At 35.8% G+C, this 17665-nt stretch overlaps 1 protein-coding gene across 1 annotated transcript in view; it reads left to right on the forward strand.

The window, feature by feature from the left end:
* LOC107721154 (TBC1 domain family member 22A-like) overlaps nucleotides 1-17665 on the forward strand; it is a 158941-nt gene that overhangs the window by 12136 nt on the left and 129140 nt on the right. Inside the window, exon 3 of the mRNA XM_016529025.1 lies at nucleotides 16409-16549. Within this exon, the coding sequence (XP_016384511.1) occupies nucleotides 16409-16549 (141 nt within the window). The remainder of the gene's footprint in view (nucleotides 1-16408; nucleotides 16550-17665) is intronic.

Here is a 17665-nt window from a genome sequence, read left to right on the forward strand (position 1 = left end):
TTTGTTTTTTTTTGGAATAACATGAAGTTCAGTAAACAATTACAGGATATAGGGTAAATTATTCATTACCAGTAAAATATTTTAAGATGTAAATATGATACATTTTAACATTATGCAATCACTACAGTCTCTGCATAGTGTATAGCTCTCATTTCATTACTCAGAAATATCTCTGGGATGTAAGCAGGGCAGGTCTATGAAGTCAGGACAGTGTAGATGTTGACAGGTCTCTGGATGTTAGAATTTCAGTTCTGTTTTCATTTGACTGGCTCTGAGGATGTCCCTGAACCAGTTTGGCTGCTGTTTCCGTTATTAGACATCTGCAATTATGAGTCAAACATGTGGTGGCAGAATGAAATAAGAATGAAATCTATAATTAAGCTGGGATCTCCAACATAATGAATTCCCATCCATCCACAGCAGTATTGACTGTTCTCTCTTGGTAGAGACTCATAACACAAAGATCCCATCAAATTGCCTTGAGCGCCATTTTTTTCTGTGTTGATGCATTTCCTATTGAAATTAGATGTTTAAGTGGAGTATTTTTAAATTAAGCTTATTTTACAATGTAGAAATACTGTAACATTCACAACTCCAAGCTTCCTCGTTAGTCCAGCCTGAATCTTAATTGAAACTAAACTGCGGAAACGGTTCTTCGGAAATTAGAATGGTTATACCTTCACCATCAGCCATGAACATAAGATATTTGCATATCAGCAATAATCAACAATTTGCATATCAGTATTTCAGGAAGTACGTATGTAAGGAAGGAAGTACGTGCATACGTACGTACATGGAGAAGGAAGTGTGTGCGAAAGGAAGGAAGTATGCATGTATGGTAGGAAAGATGTACGTTTGTGAGTTCACATGCAGGGATGTGCGTGTGTGCGTATGTATATATGCAGCGAAGGAAGTGCATGCATTCGTACGCAAGGAAGGAAGGAAGTACATGCGTACGTACGTAAGGAAGAAATACATGCGTAAGGAAGTACGTACGTGCGTATCATATGTACATAAGGAAGGAAAGAAGGACGTACACAAGGAAGTAAGTATGTGCGTATGTAAGGTAGGAAGTACGTGAGCACATGCATAATTACGTAAGGAAGTACCTGAGCCTGTATGTGTGTGAGGATGGAAGTACGTGTGCGTACGTAAAGCAGGAGGGAGGTATGTACGTGTGTACATACGTAAGGATGGAAGTACGTGCGCATGTACGTAATGAAGGAAGCATGTGAATGCGCATGCGATATTTAACGCGCATCTTATCAGTAAAGCCGGTTCTGTAATCAGCGGTAAATCTCCATCACCTGCGGGGTTTCACTTTGAGCAGCATTAACTACACAGAGCCGTTGTTCACTGACGAGCTGGGCAAAACCACGTTCATATTCGCGAAAAGAAGAAAGTACGTACAACGAGTTAAAAGTGAAAATTGGTCCCTATACTATAGTGTTAACCATGTACATAAGGTATGTAAAGTTTATGTAAGGTTTTTAAAATAGGTAGACGCATGTACTTCTGTCTAAAAATGAATTTCAGGCATTGTAGTGTAAGCCTTTAGATCTCAATATTTTTTAAGATAATAAGAAACGTTTTAGCCTAACATGACTTTTAACGGGTCGTGTATTGGAGCATTGTACCAAAGCGTCTTTGAAAATAGATAAAACGGTGCATATACGTTCAATTTGTCATATCTGACACACAATAATGAGCAAAAAGTCATTTTCTTTCTTTACAAGCTCTGTTTCTGAAGCGTTTGGTGTCGTCTCTCAGTTGTTGTATTAATGAGTACCTGACAGATGTGTTTTTAAGGGGGATGCCATCAGATGGTCAGCTTTTACCTCTCCTAGAGAGAGAATGACTGCTACAATCACAGGAAGCAATTACTCCCTGATGCTGTCTACTGTTGCCATGGCAATACATCACCTCTGTTGAACCCTTCTCACTACTGTCTTGACTACCTTTTCTCTCTGTGTGTCTCAGATGGGGGAGCTGTGGTGCTCTCGTGGTCTTAACTTATTCTGTTGGCGCTCGACCTCTATACTATAAATGCCGTCTGATTCAAATTCACTTAGTTTAGTGGCATTTGTGACAGAAATTCTTTAAGGAATTCAAGAATATTGAGAATCTTAAATCTTAAAAATAAAGAAATAAATGCATACATAAAAAATAGCGTTTTTTATATTAAAGAAACATGATTTCTGTGGGGATTTCTTCTTGTATGTACAGTATCTCTTACTTTTGGCATTGTTTACAGTGCTCATATCTATCAAGCTTAAAACTGACAAAACACACACACACATACATCGTTAACTTAATATATTAACTTGTCACACCTCGAACAATGAAACATGCCTTTTTGACATCTGTTCTTCACACAGTCACATGGGTTTAGAATAATATAATATATTGCAGTTGCATATTAATAAAAGGGCACTACACTTATAGTGCCTTTTTTGGGTAATTTTTAATTGTATTTTATACACACATTCTGGGGTTGAAGCATTATATATTATGCAGCTCTAATTTGTCCAGTCATTTGGGTAAATAATAGGGATGGGCATTCCAAGCAAAAATAATATTCGAAAATCGCTGGGTGTTATTCGATTATTATTCGAAAATCGCACCCATCCCCCACATGCATGCACAAACACCCATAAACAGAGAGAGAGAAGGGAGAGAGTCAGGATTCATGCTTTCAATCTGTATGATAAACTGTTTAATTCAGAAGATAGGCTACCTTAACTCAAGCCATATAATGATTGTAACGTGCTGAAACATTAATATAATAAACATAAGCGAATGACGGCACTTATTAACATAAGAGTCCGTCGATTAACATAAATCAACTGCTCATAAGGCTAGGACATTTACGAGATGGGATGGGAGGAAAAATATACATCAATATCTTCTGTCGCAATTATATCGTTGGGTAATTATTCTGTCTATAAACTGCTGGCATCAGGGATCCTTTATTAATATACAGGGCATTGAAATCGCTTATGAACCGCGCACTTTTTTTTTTTACTTTCACTTTCGAGATTCACGATCACACGTAACGTTACGGAGCAGCACTCGGCAGTACTTACCACACATTTTACAAGATTAGATGTTTCTAACATTATTTGTTTTCCGCGCCTTTCTGAATACTGATTCAGCCACACCTCTAACCCAGTCAGGGGTGTTTGTGGTCCGCACAGAACTTCGTCCTTACTGTAACCGTTTTATGCTATGCAAGTTTTTTTTTATGCCACGCAAGTGTACAGTGTGCGCGTGAGACAATGTGTTCTTCTGTTGTCTTTGACAGCTTTTAGGTGCGTAATTGGCAGCGCCACCCTCTGCTTACATGAACGCGTCACCACCGCATCAGCACGGAAAACGTGGGGAATTTATTTAAGACAATAATCGCACAACCTATTAAATATTCTAAAATAAAATCAACTAATCGAATATTCGAAAATCGTGACCCATCCCTAGTAAATAATTAAATAAACTACTACGCTATGTCGATGAATTATGCTAATGCTGAAGTACACCTTTAACTGATAATTAACTTATTAAATAGCAGTGTCAGTGTTTTTACAGATTTGTTTTGTTGTTTTTACATAATTAAGCAGTAGGCTAATGTTAATATTTCTCATTAATGCCAATATACGGATGTTTTTACTTCAGAATAACAGAAGTGTGTTTCAGGTGAACCTGATTTGAAACTGAAATTGCTATGGAAGTCTGCATTTAGCTATAAGTGCATGTGCTGGCATTAGATTAGTGTGATAGACAAGGTCAGTAAGGCCGCATTTACGCTGCAAATCTGGATGCCCAAATCAGATTTTTTGACTAGCTATATCCGCTTTTTTTTTTTACGACCTGCCTACACCTTTTAAAAGTGACCTGTATCCGATATCTGCATTTACACCACATGGACTTAACTTGACCAATGCTTAACGTGGTTCAATGCATTAGACAGTGATATTAGAAGACCAAACTCTGCACACACTATATTAATAAAGCATACTATGTATAGAAAAGCAGATGAATCCTGAAAATTAATGCAATGAGTTTAACTTATATTGACAGAACTCATAGAAACATTTTTAATGCAATTAGTTTCATCCTTACATCAAAATCATGAATTGGTACCGATTCTTCACGACAGTGATTATATACACCGATCCAGGTCTAGTGGTTGAACTTGTGCTAAGCATGTTAGCGGTTCTGGGTTCTATTCTGCCCTCGTGTCGTTTTTTTCCTCATTAAAACCAAATGTGTTTAAACTAGGCATGTCCCAAAGTTTGGTTATGATTTTGGCAAATGGTTTTTTAGTGACCTCCTGAGATTGATGAATAAGGTTTTCTTTATGTGATACTTCATTTTTAAAGAGTTTTTTGTTATATTTTATTTATTCTAAAATGCTAAAATCACAACATATTTCTTAATGTAATTACGGCATCAGTATTAAGCAGCTTGTGTTCACTTTAATGTATTTTTTTTATATGTAATTATGGCTCTGTGATAGTACTAGTTCATCATAGAGAGAAATATAGAATATTGCTCACATCAAGGTCTCTGTTTAAGCAGTCTACAGCTGAACAAGGTCACCTGGTTCTGCTGTGGAGTCATGAAGTACTCCAGACAGTTGTTCAGATAACCTTGGTGGGCAATCAACTTTTCCCAGGCAGCACTTGAGACACAATTAACTGGTAAACCAAGTCCCATAAGTGAATGAAGCACCAGTTTTCAGTCTCTGAGTCTTACTTCTTCATTTCAATGTGTTTAAAGTTAGTATTTGGTCTCCCACATTGAATTACATTTTTGAAGTAAGTTCGGTTTCCTGTCATTATTATCAGACTTCGATTAGGATCAGGATCGATTCCACTAAGTCCATGTACTACTGTTGCGTCACTAATAGGTCTCCTATCCTATCTGACTACAGCAGCAGTTCTCTAATCACAATTTCAAGAATTTTAGTTTCAAGAACTTTAAAAATAGTTATTGATGGGGAAAAATATGACTTAATTTTATATCTTGATTGTTTTGTTTTTTTAAGTGTTTTATTTAAATTGATTACTTTTAATATATTAATAATAATGTTAAATGGATAGTTCACCGAAAAAGGAAGATTCTGTCATCTTCTGTTGATTAACCAGACTGTTGGTAACCAAACAGTTGCTGGTAGCCATTGACTTTGAGAGTATGGAGAGAAAAAAAAAAAAAATCTATATATATATATATTTTGTGTTCAACAGAAGAAAGAAATTCTTACAGGTTTTGGAACAGATTTGGTGAGTAAATTATGACAATTTCCTTTTTGGGTGAACTATCCCTCGGTAACATTAATTATATTAATAATACTATATTAATTTAAATCGTTTGAAATTTTCATGACCCACTTTGCCCCACTGCACATTTACATAAAGATGAACTCTGCTGTTACATTTTCAATGGTTTCTGGTTGTTCATGTCACCTCAAATGACCAACTCTCATTCCGAAAGACATTTCTGTTTGCTGCAAATTGCCATCTACAGTGGCAATTTTTTAGGTGATTTTTTTAGACTTTTCAGGAACCTTAATAAGTTCTTCCAAAAATGTTTGTCTTGTCTTATTTTTGGAGAAATATTTACTGTAGAGTAGGGCTGTCAAAATGGCTGAAAAACTAAATTCGAATTATATTCGAATTTAAAATGCATAATTTCTGTTAGCGTGAAGAAAAGCTTTTGGCTTCTCTCCTGAGGCCACAAGAGGGCGCATCGAGATAAATATTGCTAATGCACGTTTATTCAAAGCATGAGATAACAAGACTATCTGTGAAAAAAAAGTGCATAATGTTTAAAATAATGTTTATAAAGCAATTATAATTAAGTTGCTTAAACAACTATAAACAAAAGAGCATCATGCATGTATGCATCGTTTAAAGGGGTCATATGATGCTGCTAAAAAGAACATTATTTTGTGTATTTGGTGTAATGAAATGTGTTTATGCGGTTTAAAGTTAAAAAAACATTATTTTCCACATACTGTACATTATTGTTTCTCCTCTATGCCCCGCCTTCTGAAACGCGTCGATTTTTACAAACCTCATTGGTCTGAAAAGCGAGGTATGCTCTGATTGGCCGATGTTCTCTTTTTCCGCAATATTTTTAATGAACAACACAGCAGCACCGCATCAAGTGGGTTCAACTGGATAGGCTGACATAAATATTATAATGCAGTGGCATCTACATCGTCATCGCATCTCGTGCGCCGCTGATAAGGCTATCTGACGCACACCTAAAATTCGAATGCAACGTTTTTGCATTCGAATGTGGATTTTTATTTTAAATTCGACGAATATTCGAAATTCACATTTTTATTTTTTTTTGACAGCCCTACTGTAGAGACATTTTTGTGGCAGTAAATGTCTTGAGTTCTATACTCAAATATTTCTGTATTGAACAGCTTATTTAGGAATGGTGGATAAATAATTCCCAACTAGTTGTTTTTCAGTACCTGATTGCTGCCCAACAAGGTACTAATACTTATACAGAAGTAAGCAAAAATGTCCTTAAAATCAAACATTGCAATTCATTAATATTACCATGAACTGCACAGACCCAAAAACATGCACAATTATTAACATAAAGGCTTATACAATTTCTCGAAGCATGGTTTCTGCAGTTTTTTTTTTTTACTGTAATAATTTTGATTTGTTTTAGATGACTTCTCAAGTGTTTTCTTTTCCCTTTTAAAAGTTGATAAGCCTTTGTGTTTTGTCATCCTAAGTATATACACTTACATAGTTATATTACAGTATTTGTGGTTAACATTGCTTTATTAAAACAGCCATCCAGCATATTTTTAGGTCTCAACTCACCAGTTGAGAACCACTTTGTTAGACTATCTTACACCAAACTTTAGTTATTTCTTAGAAATCTGAATCGCACACACTGGCCTGACATCTGCACCGAAGCAAAGTTTGCTCTTTTTACAAACTTTATTTCTGTCCAGAAATGTGTCACCTGGCTTTGGGTGGACCTGGCTCATGACTCAATTCATATGAAAGAGAAATAAAATGTATAATGCAATCAATGAAATACAACGGTGCAGTTATTCTAAGACCCCAGAGGAAGTGTCTACTGTACGCTCCCCAGACACCTGAACTACATATCATCATTCTCAACAGCCTGCGTTAATACAGTGAAGTATCTCTTTACAAGAGCTGCATTACTTTATGGCTCGGCCACATGCTGCAGTGTCCTTTATATGACTTACTGCTGCCATTCGAGAATCTACTTTACAAGTTTTAGTGCCAAACTAAACTTTTACAGCTCAGAATAAAAACATTTCATGCTTATGAGCCTAACATTCTCTCAGGACTAGGTGATATAGTAAAAAATGTAAAAACGTCTAAAATGACGTTTTGGAATTTGCAACGGAAGGTTTGGGATGAGGTGCGTAAAAAAATTAGTTCAACCCACACGAGATTTCAGGACGGAAACATGTCAAATGTCTTGAAACAAATTATCTGAACAATGTCTTGATGTGTGGTTGGGACTCCAGGCCGTTTATAAAAAAAAAAATATATATAAGTATATTCATATGATGTTCAGCATCTAAATGTTTATGTATTAATAATGTATTTGCTCTGATCCAAATCAAAGCAAAGGAAAACCACAGTTTTCCACTAAATGTATACATGAAAGAATGGTATTTAAAGAAATGTAATTTATGTGCACCAATGTAATTACCATTGTAGCTATTAATAATACTTTTCTGCCCAATTATTAATGTAATGAGACAATTTTTATCAGGACAAACCTTTACGGACTTATTTATGGACCCAGAACAAACTTTTTATTTTATTTTTTTTATTTTTTTTTATTTTTTTAACAATTTATATCACAAAAACATATAAAGAATCTTTTGTAGGATTGTGCTCACTCTTGTCTTTTTCTGTAAGTTGTTTTTTTATAAATATATATAAATGTATTTATAAATATAAATTTTATAAAATATTTGTTTTTAATTATATTGTATTTATGATATTTTGTTGTTGAACATTTAATTTGTGTCTGCCATGCAATAGGTGGTGAAGCTGATATGGCAATACATTTAAATACAACAACATGTTTTTAGTACATGAAAAATACCAGTGGTGGGGGCTTCCCTAAATATTTTTAATGATGATTCAAACTAAATGGTTTTATTTAATCAAACCATTTGAAAGAACTTAATCATGGAGATTAAAGATACACTTATTGAAATTCTACACAGCAATAAAGTGTGCATCTCTATTAGAAATGAATCAGACTTCACAAATCTATCATTGCTCTTGCTGCAAAGGTAAACTTATGCTGTTGAAAATAGTGCTAGCAACTATTTACATGTAAAGACTATATTGACCTGTTGTGTTCCCTTCAATTTACTCCTTAAATTCTCTTAACTTGGACTTAAAAAGGTATTAAAAAGTCTTAAATTTACCTTCATCAAACCTACAGAAACCCTGCCTAGGGAATAAACACAATGTATAATTTAAAGTAATATAAATTGCTTTGGGCAAAAGTGTTTGCAAACTGAATAAATGTGAATGATGCTAAACGCTGTTAAAAATCTTTATATATCAGTGCATCCTAGTAGTTGATTATTTTTGTGGTTGAATCAGGACCTGTTGTCTCGCATCACTGCAGTATTTAAATATCGCTCAAATATTAATTTCTGACCCCTAAATGTTTCCTTTTTCTCTCCCGATGATGAGCATTGCTCTGTGTTTGACTGACAGCCCTCATGTTCCCTGGCAAATAGAGTGTGTCGTTCATTTCTCTCTCTCTCTCTGTCTGTCACTCTTGCGATTTCCTCCTCGGTCTCTTAAATAAACTCTCAAATGAACCATTGAAATCCTGTATGAAGTGGCAGTATATGTTTTTAGTAGCTGCAGTGTTTCTTTGAGGGATTATAGAGCACATACTGCCTGTGTTAGTCCATTCAGTGTTCCTTTGTTTAATTCAGTCTGAGGCTGTGTTTGAAGCACACTATAGAGCACTAGACGACTGATGCGCAGAGCCAACACAAAAGTGTACAAGCTTGGAAAGGCATTATAATTAGGGCTGGGTATCGAGTTCGATACTTTTTAGGCACCGACCGAATTGCCTCGATACCATCGAGTATCGAAAAACGTCTTGTCGTTCGGTACCAAATTTCGATACCCAAGGGGTTAATCTCATCAGCGTCAGTGAGCCAATAAGCCTGCAGCACTTGCCGGTGTGTTCGACTAGAAGAGGTGCGGTCAACAATTCTGTGTTTTTCTGTCAATATGGGGTGCTGTGTGTACATTAATGAGGAAAAAAAAATAACTTAAATGATTTTAGCAAATGGCTGCAATATAACAAAGAGTGAAAAATTTAAGGGGGTCTGAATACTTTCCGTACCCACTGTATATATATATATATATATCATTTTTATTTATTTTTTTGGTGAAATATGTAGGTTTATTTGCTCTCACCCACCTTATTTTCGGAATGAATATGAATCTATCTCTTATGTATGAGATGAAGGGCTTTAATACTGGCATAGATGGTTGATGTTGATATTGAATATGATTATATTTAGGGCTGCTCGATTATGACAAAAACCTTATTCACAGTTATTTTGGTCAATATTGTGATCACGATTATTCAGTTAAATTTACAGATTTTTTTGGGGGGTAAAATATGTTTGTTTATTTGCTCTCACCCACCTTATTTTCAGGATGAATATGAATATATCTCTTATGTATGAGATGAAGGGCTTTAATAGTGGTGTAGATGCTTGATGTTGATATTGAATATGATTATATTTAGGGCTGCTCGATTATGGCAAAAGCCTTATTCACAATTATTTTGGTCAATATTGTGATCACGATTATTTAACGTGATTATGAGTGGGCCATATGACCAAAACTTTATATGAGTGATTTATTTAAAGATAGCAATATATATCAAATATATATTTTCTGTAAATAAGGTTGCTATGACATCTACATATTAGATACCAGCGAAATTTCACAATTCTCAATACCAGTTATATAGGTATACCATATTGGTACCGGGTTTCGGTACCCAATCCTAATGGATCCTATATACTGTTACACACATATTTTCATTCTCAAATGTTTACATTCACGTAAGACATAACCGATGAAGTTTTATGTGAATAATCACCAAACGCCACTTTTTGACTCATTTTTGCGTGTATTTGAGCGTTTAGGCACGCACCTAATCTAAAAGTTCACTTTACTTGTCTGTGTTCTGTTCCGTCTCGGAGCGCATGCACAGAAATCCTCCTGAGGAACAGCGCAAGTTCTCTTTCGCGTTTTTTAAAGCACAAATAAATCTAATGAACTTGAATAAATCAAGCACATCCCATTTTGTGAAAGTCACGTTACATGATTTTACTGATTAAAATATTTAACTTTGGGCTTTCATGGAGGAGCGAAAGCACACCACTGGAAAGGGGAGGAATGGGGCACAATAACTGTTTTGTCTCGATTATTGTATTTTCATAATTGTTGCGATTATGAAAATACAATTAATCTGTATTAAACTGTATTTCGATTAATCACAGCTCTAATTACAGTATGGACTTTTGAGTTGTGTTAGTGAAACTTAAACTGCAATAACAAGAAGAAACTCATCTGTCAAGGAATCCAATTGACTCAAAATAATCATTTAGCGTTTTGAGAATGTATCTCTATTGCTTCCTTGGCTTCCTTTTTTGTGGAGTTAACAAAGAAAAATCTGTTGTGGAAACAGTATAAACGGCCCTCACAAATTAGATAAAGAAAATGAAACGACTGCCTTAAGGTGGTTTGGCAAGAATAGTACTGTCCACAAACACACAGCGATACACACACCTGTGCACAAATGTGGGATACGTGTAGTTCTAATGAAAACATGTCAAGGTCATATTTCACCCCAAAATAAAATTGTTTTATTTATTTTATTATTAATTTTTATGGTATTTATGACTGTTACAGCAAAGAAACATTTATGTAAAGGTATTACAACAAATACCATGATATAGAAACACTGTGTATTATGTAATGTAATGATTTTTTTAGAATTTCAGTAACAAGAATTTGGAAAATGTGATTTTCACAAAAATGTGAATGAGAATAATCACAGTTTTATTAGGATTGTATTATTTAAGCTACAGATATGACCATGCTCTTTATTTTAATTTCCTCCTTTGATGAAGTTGTTGTTCTTCAGACATGCTTTATACAGGTTTTGTGAGACTCACTTACCTGGCCTTTTGAGGTCACCGTCTCCAGAGGGACAAAGACAGCAACAATGAGCTGATGAAATAGTGAACGTCTAATTCCTCTCTCTTCCTCTCCCCCCCCCGTTGTGAGATTAATGCCACGTGGAGGAAATATAACAGATAGTTTAATTAAGTGCCAGGGCACAAGATTCATTGACTAATTTCTGCGGCTGACAGTGCAAATGAGGGTTCAAAGGTGTGAGCCGAGGAGACACCCTTGAGTGGCTCTGTGTTTAATGAATTGAGCGCTTTCCCTATAAAGTTCCTGCGCAAAGCAGCACGCACATTAAAGCTAGCCTTCAATGTGTCAGGACAGCCTACCGTCCTCATATACTACACCAGCATACCTGCCTGGAGAGAACACACACTCATGCCCTCTGTACTTACACTTTAGCCACGCAGGTATTGCACGAGGGCCATGAAGATCTGCTGAAAATCATTTGTTAGACTGGAAATGGTTCTTTTATAATGATCTATAGCTTAATGAAGGCATTATGAAGATCTAGATTACTGCATGGCTGACCCCCAAAATGAGATTCATGGATAATTCACCCCAAAATGATTATTCTGTCATCATTTACTCGCCTTCGTGTTTTTCCAAGCCAGTATGACTTCTTTTCTTCTGTGAAACACAAAAAGAGAAGTTTTGAAGAATGTTTACTAAAGCGGTGCGAAAGGCCCTAATGTTGAGAGATTAAATTTTTAAAAAAAATTAATCAATTAAATTAAATAAAAAATAAAAAAAGACTGCAAGTGACGTCACTCGTGGAAGTGCAGGTGTCTGAGAGTGCAAGTCAGAGAGTGCAAGTCTGAAAATGCAAGTGCATGTCTGCAGCCAGACCCTTCTCCCGAAATGAGGCATCGAAATCTGCGTTCGGATTCGGTTCTAGTACATACCGGTTACATAGGTACCATATATAGGTATACCATATTGGTACCGGGTTTCGGTACCCAATCCTAATGGATCCTATATACTGTTACACACATATTTTCATTCTCAAATGTTTACATTCACGTAAGACATAACCGATGAAGTTTTATGTGAATAATCACCAAACGCCACTTTTTGACTCATTTTTGCGTGTATTTGAGCGTTTAGGCACGCACCTAATCTAAAAGTTCACTTTACTTGTCTGTGTTCTGTTCCGTCTCGGAGCGCATGCACAGAAATCCTCCTGAGGAACAGCGCAAGTTCTCTTTCGCGTTTTTTAAAGCACAAATAAATCTAATGAACTTGAATAAATCAAGCACATCCCATTTTGTGAAAGTCACGTTACATGATTTTACTGATTAAAATATTTAACTTTGGGCTTTCATGGAGGAGCGAAAGCACACCACTGGAAAGGGGAGGAATGGGGCACAATAACTGTTTTGTCTCGATTATTGTATTTTCATAATTGTTGCGATTATGAAAATACAATTAATCTGTATTAAACTGTATTTCGATTAATCACAGCTCTAATTACAGTATGGACTTTTGAGTTGTGTTAGTGAAACTTAAACTGCAATAACAAGAAGAAACTCATCTGTCAAGGAATCCAATTGACTCAAAATAATCATTTAGCGTTTTGAGAATGTATCTCTATTGCTTCCTTGGCTTCCTTTTTTGTGGAGTTAACAAAGAAAAATCTGTTGTGGAAACAGTATAAACGGCCCTCACAAATTAGATAAAGAAAATGAAACGACTGCCTTAAGGTGGTTTGGCAAGAATAGTACTGTCCACAAACACACAGCGATACACACACCTGTGCACAAATGTGGGATACGTGTAGTTCTAATGAAAACATGTCAAGGTCATATTTCACCCCAAAATAAAATTGTTTTATTTATTTTATTATTAATTTTTATGGTATTTATGACTGTTACAGCAAAGAAACATTTATGTAAAGGTATTACAACAAATACCATGATATAGAAACACTGTGTATTATGTAATGTAATGATTTTTTTAGAATTTCAGTAACAAGAATTTGGAAAATGTGATTTTCACAAAAATGTGAATGAGAATAATCACAGTTTTATTAGGATTGTATTATTTAAGCTACAGATATGACCATGCTCTTTATTTTAATTTCCTCCTTTGATGAAGTTGTTGTTCTTCAGACATGCTTTATACAGGTTTTGTGAGACTCACTTACCTGGCCTTTTGAGGTCACCGTCTCCAGAGGGACAAAGACAGCAACAATGAGCTGATGAAATAGTGAACGTCTAATTCCTCTCTCTTCCTCTCCCCCCCCCGTTGTGAGATTAATGCCACGTGGAGGAAATATAACAGATAGTTTAATTAAGTGCCAGGGCACAAGATTCATTGACTAATTTCTGCGGCTGACAGTGCAAATGAGGGTTCAAAGGTGTGAGCCGAGGAGACACCCTTGAGTGGCTCTGTGTTTAATGAATTGAGCGCTTTCCCTATAAAGTTCCTGCGCAAAGCAGCACGCACATTAAAGCTAGCCTTCAATGTGTCAGGACAGCCTACCGTCCTCATATACTACACCAGCATACCTGCCTGGAGAGAACACACACTCATGCCCTCTGTACTTACACTTTAGCCACGCAGGTATTGCACGAGGGCCATGAAGATCTGCTGAAAATCATTTGTTAGACTGGAAATGGTTCTTTTATAATGATCTATAGCTTAATGAAGGCATTATGAAGATCTAGATTACTGCATGGCTGACCCCCAAAATGAGATTCAGGGATAATTCACCCAAAAATTATTATTCTGTCATCATTTACCGTCATGTTTTTCCAAGCCTGTATGATTTATTTTCATTCGTGAAATACAAAAAGAGAAGTTTTGAAGAATGTTTAGGCTGCTCTTTTCCCTGCAGTGAATGGAATGTAGGACTGTTACGTTTAAAAACGTCTTTTGGTTTTAAATAGATTTTTTTAAACAGTTTTTTAATTTAATTTATTTATTTATTGGTTTGTTTATTTATAATCTTGATCAAAGTTTCTTGCGCCATAGTCATAATTTAGTTTTTCCTGACTATTTTCCACCATCTGTCCACCATCTATCCTTTGTGTCTGAAACATATTGCACATGGCAACAGCTGGCTAAATCACTTTTTCCCATTGTCTGGATGAACTTCCAGGTGTAAGGACACAGGTTTCATTATCAGTCTGCCTGGAAACAAAGGCACTTAAAGTTACAATGGCTAGATTTCCACAAGCAGAACTGTATATTTGCTTTTTTTTTCTGTGAAATATTCCATTATGTGAATATAATCCAGTATTTTTCCCCATTGTTTTCTGGGAAACTATTCGCAGAAACACCTGTATTATTATATTAATTGTTCATATAAATGGTCACACTTTATTTTAATTTGTCCTTGTTAAAGTGTAATTCCACAAATCACAATTATTTATGAATCGTATTAATAAGCATACAATTGGTAAGGGCTTAGTTGCTTGCAATTGTGCATAATTTACTGTTATTACTTTGGTATATGCAGTATGTAACCTGTAACAAGGGCACATAAAAAAAAAATAGATAAATAAATGCCACCTCAAGTTAAATTATACATACTGAATACGTGTTGAGATGTTATAACCATAATATAGCATACTCATGTTTTCTGAAAGATTCCCTTTTGCAGATTAGATAAAATAAAAGTCTGGGTGGTCCCTGTGATGTAATTCAAAAAATAATTTAGTCCAAATGATAATTTTAGAGTTGAGTGGAAATACGACTGATAGCGTAAACCTTTGAGGTGTCTCTGCAAATAGGCTTGCCATCAATAATAATGAATGATGTGTGAATAAGGAGACCATGCTTATGTTTTCACAGTCACTCATATTTGCATGGCAGTCATAACAACACTATTCATTATTTATTCGCTTCAGTCTTCATTTTGCCCTGACAAAAAAAAACTGCACAAGAAGCATCAAGCTCTGATATCAGAAAGGTTAGTTTTCAGGAAAATAAAAACGCTTTCCCCAGAAGGCTCTTGTATTCATGGCACATTTTGTCTATTGTATGAATTTTTAAACCAACCTCTTGATTTAAAATTTTGATTTATCTTTGATGTCAAATAAAATGTATGCACATTACACTGCAACCTGTTGTCAAGGCCCTGATAAATGACTAATCCACATTCAACACATTATGATTGCTGCCATCAACCCTTGAAATATGCGATACAGATATGAAATGAGAAATATTTGGTATTAAAGTGCTTGTTCACTCTTTTAAGGCTCTGCAGGGGACTCTTTGCCCATTTTAAAAGTCAAATTTGCCTCACTGAGATTTCTTTACGTTAGCACTCTTGTGTTCACAAATACACACTCATGCAGTGCTTATTGAAAGCATGGTGTGCCCATAGATTTCAAATGTGATCCTGTTTTGCAAGCTATCCACACTATTAAATATGTCAGATTAGTGCATCTCAAATAATTATATGTTGAAAACAGCTTATCAGAGATGCCTTGATGTCACCATATTTGTAGTGTATTTGCTATTCTGAACATACCAGCGGATATTTGAATTAAATACTACAGTTATACTTTTTTTTGCAGTATGTATACTGTATGTAGACTGCACTAATTTCTGTATGCACCCTATTTCTGATGACAAAGCAGCCATATTTTTAACTTATTTCTTCGTCTCTCTTGATCAGAAAAGGAAGGAAAAAATTAGCTCGTACTAAACTGAACTGAATACAGAATAGCTGTGTTTAAGCTGTGTTTATTTCCAAGATGATAACTGGTCGGCACTTGCTGAAATAAGCATGTGCACAGCTGGGCCTCGTACAGGAAAAATGAGCAGAACAACTTTCAGCAGAAGTCATTTGTATAAGTATTCTTGCATAAATTGCCATTCAATTCAGTGGGACAGTTTATGTAAGAATGTTTTAAAGAGCACCATGACCAGGACTAGTGTTATCAAGACCTGTTTGCATTTTTTTCAAGTCAGCATGAAGTCAAAAATGACACCCTTTTTTTGTAAATAATTATTGTAAATAATTCATAGTTCACGTTATTCATTGTTAGAATAATTTTGAAATGACTGAAAAGAGTCCTGCAAAATCTTGATCGGACAGATTATTAATAATGTAGTCAATTCATGATGAAGAAACTCGTACTACTACTTTGAGAAGTGACTTTCTCTCTAATAAAAATCTTTTGTTTCCTCAGAGGAGCTTCGGAAGTTGAGCTGGTCTGGAATTCCGCGGCAGGTGCGCCCAATCACATGGAAGCTGCTCTCAGTAAGTGGAACAATCTCAGCGCACAGTGAAGTCCTGCTTCAAATGGTCAAGCTCATTAGAGAACTACAGCGTACATCCATTACAAGATGAATCAAAGAATACATAATGCATTCTACATAAATACACATTTATAAGTAATTAGGCTTCCTACTAATGACTTCCAGGATGACTTCTGCCTGGAAGCTCAGAGGTCCAGTCGAATGAAAACGTATGGTACATTAAACCATTTCAGTGGTTGTGCAAAACCTGAATCAGTGAATGAGCAAAACCCTGTATCTGTTAGACAGACCCTTGAACCACCTTGAATCTTATTCACTTGCTTATTTTGAATCGCACAAGATGCTCTTTGGAACATTCCCGAATCATGCTGTTTTGTCCATGCCAGCTGAAGTGCCTACTGTCATTAAAGCTCTTTCTTTCTTTAACTTTGTGCTCTATAAACAGGGTTCAGGAAATAAATAGTAAATAGTGTACTAAAAAAAATAGTAATAATGGTAAATTAAAACAGTAAGTGCAGACAGTATGACGCATTGTATTACGCAATTGTGTTCTGACACATTTCGGGATCCAGTCACACATGATATGGGGCTTTTGCATAGCTAGAAGTGTTTCTGTTCACATACTTGCATAGAATATTTTGAGCCTAAAACTGTTGTGAACGTAGTGTCAGTTTTCTGGCCTAAGAAGAGCCGTGTATATAACCCTCACTCCACTCCCCTGCCTCTCATGCTGACTGATGCTGCTTCGAATCCCTCATGAAGCAGTGTGAATTAAGACCAGTTAAATTGGTGCCATGACCCGGTTGGGAGTTTGGTTTAAGGGGTTGAGATGGAGGCCAGCTGGTAAGAACTGTGCAGGTAAACCTCCCTTCCCTTGTCTCAAGAGGTGCATAATCTGCATATTAAAAAAGGAGAAAGCATTTTAAGATTTAAAAAAATTACACTTTTCAACTTTAATAATGGATATCAGGTACGTAATTGGCGTGACGTTTCCCCCAGGACAGGACTGGCATAATGAGGGGGGGGGGTTTGTGTAGGGCTGGGTATCGAGTTCGATACTTTTTAGGCACCGACCGAATTGCCTCGATACCATCGAGTATCGAAAAACGTCTCGTCGTTCGGTACCAAATTTCGATACCTAAGGGGGTAATCTCATCAACGTCAGTCAGGCAATAAGCCTGCAGCAC

The sequence above is a fragment of the Sinocyclocheilus rhinocerous genome, unplaced genomic scaffold (genome assembly GCF_001515625.1).
Source record: "Sinocyclocheilus rhinocerous isolate Xijiao unplaced genomic scaffold, SAMN03320098_v1.1 scaffold1322, whole genome shotgun sequence".
NCBI lineage: Eukaryota > Metazoa > Chordata > Actinopteri > Cypriniformes > Cyprinidae > Sinocyclocheilus > Sinocyclocheilus rhinocerous.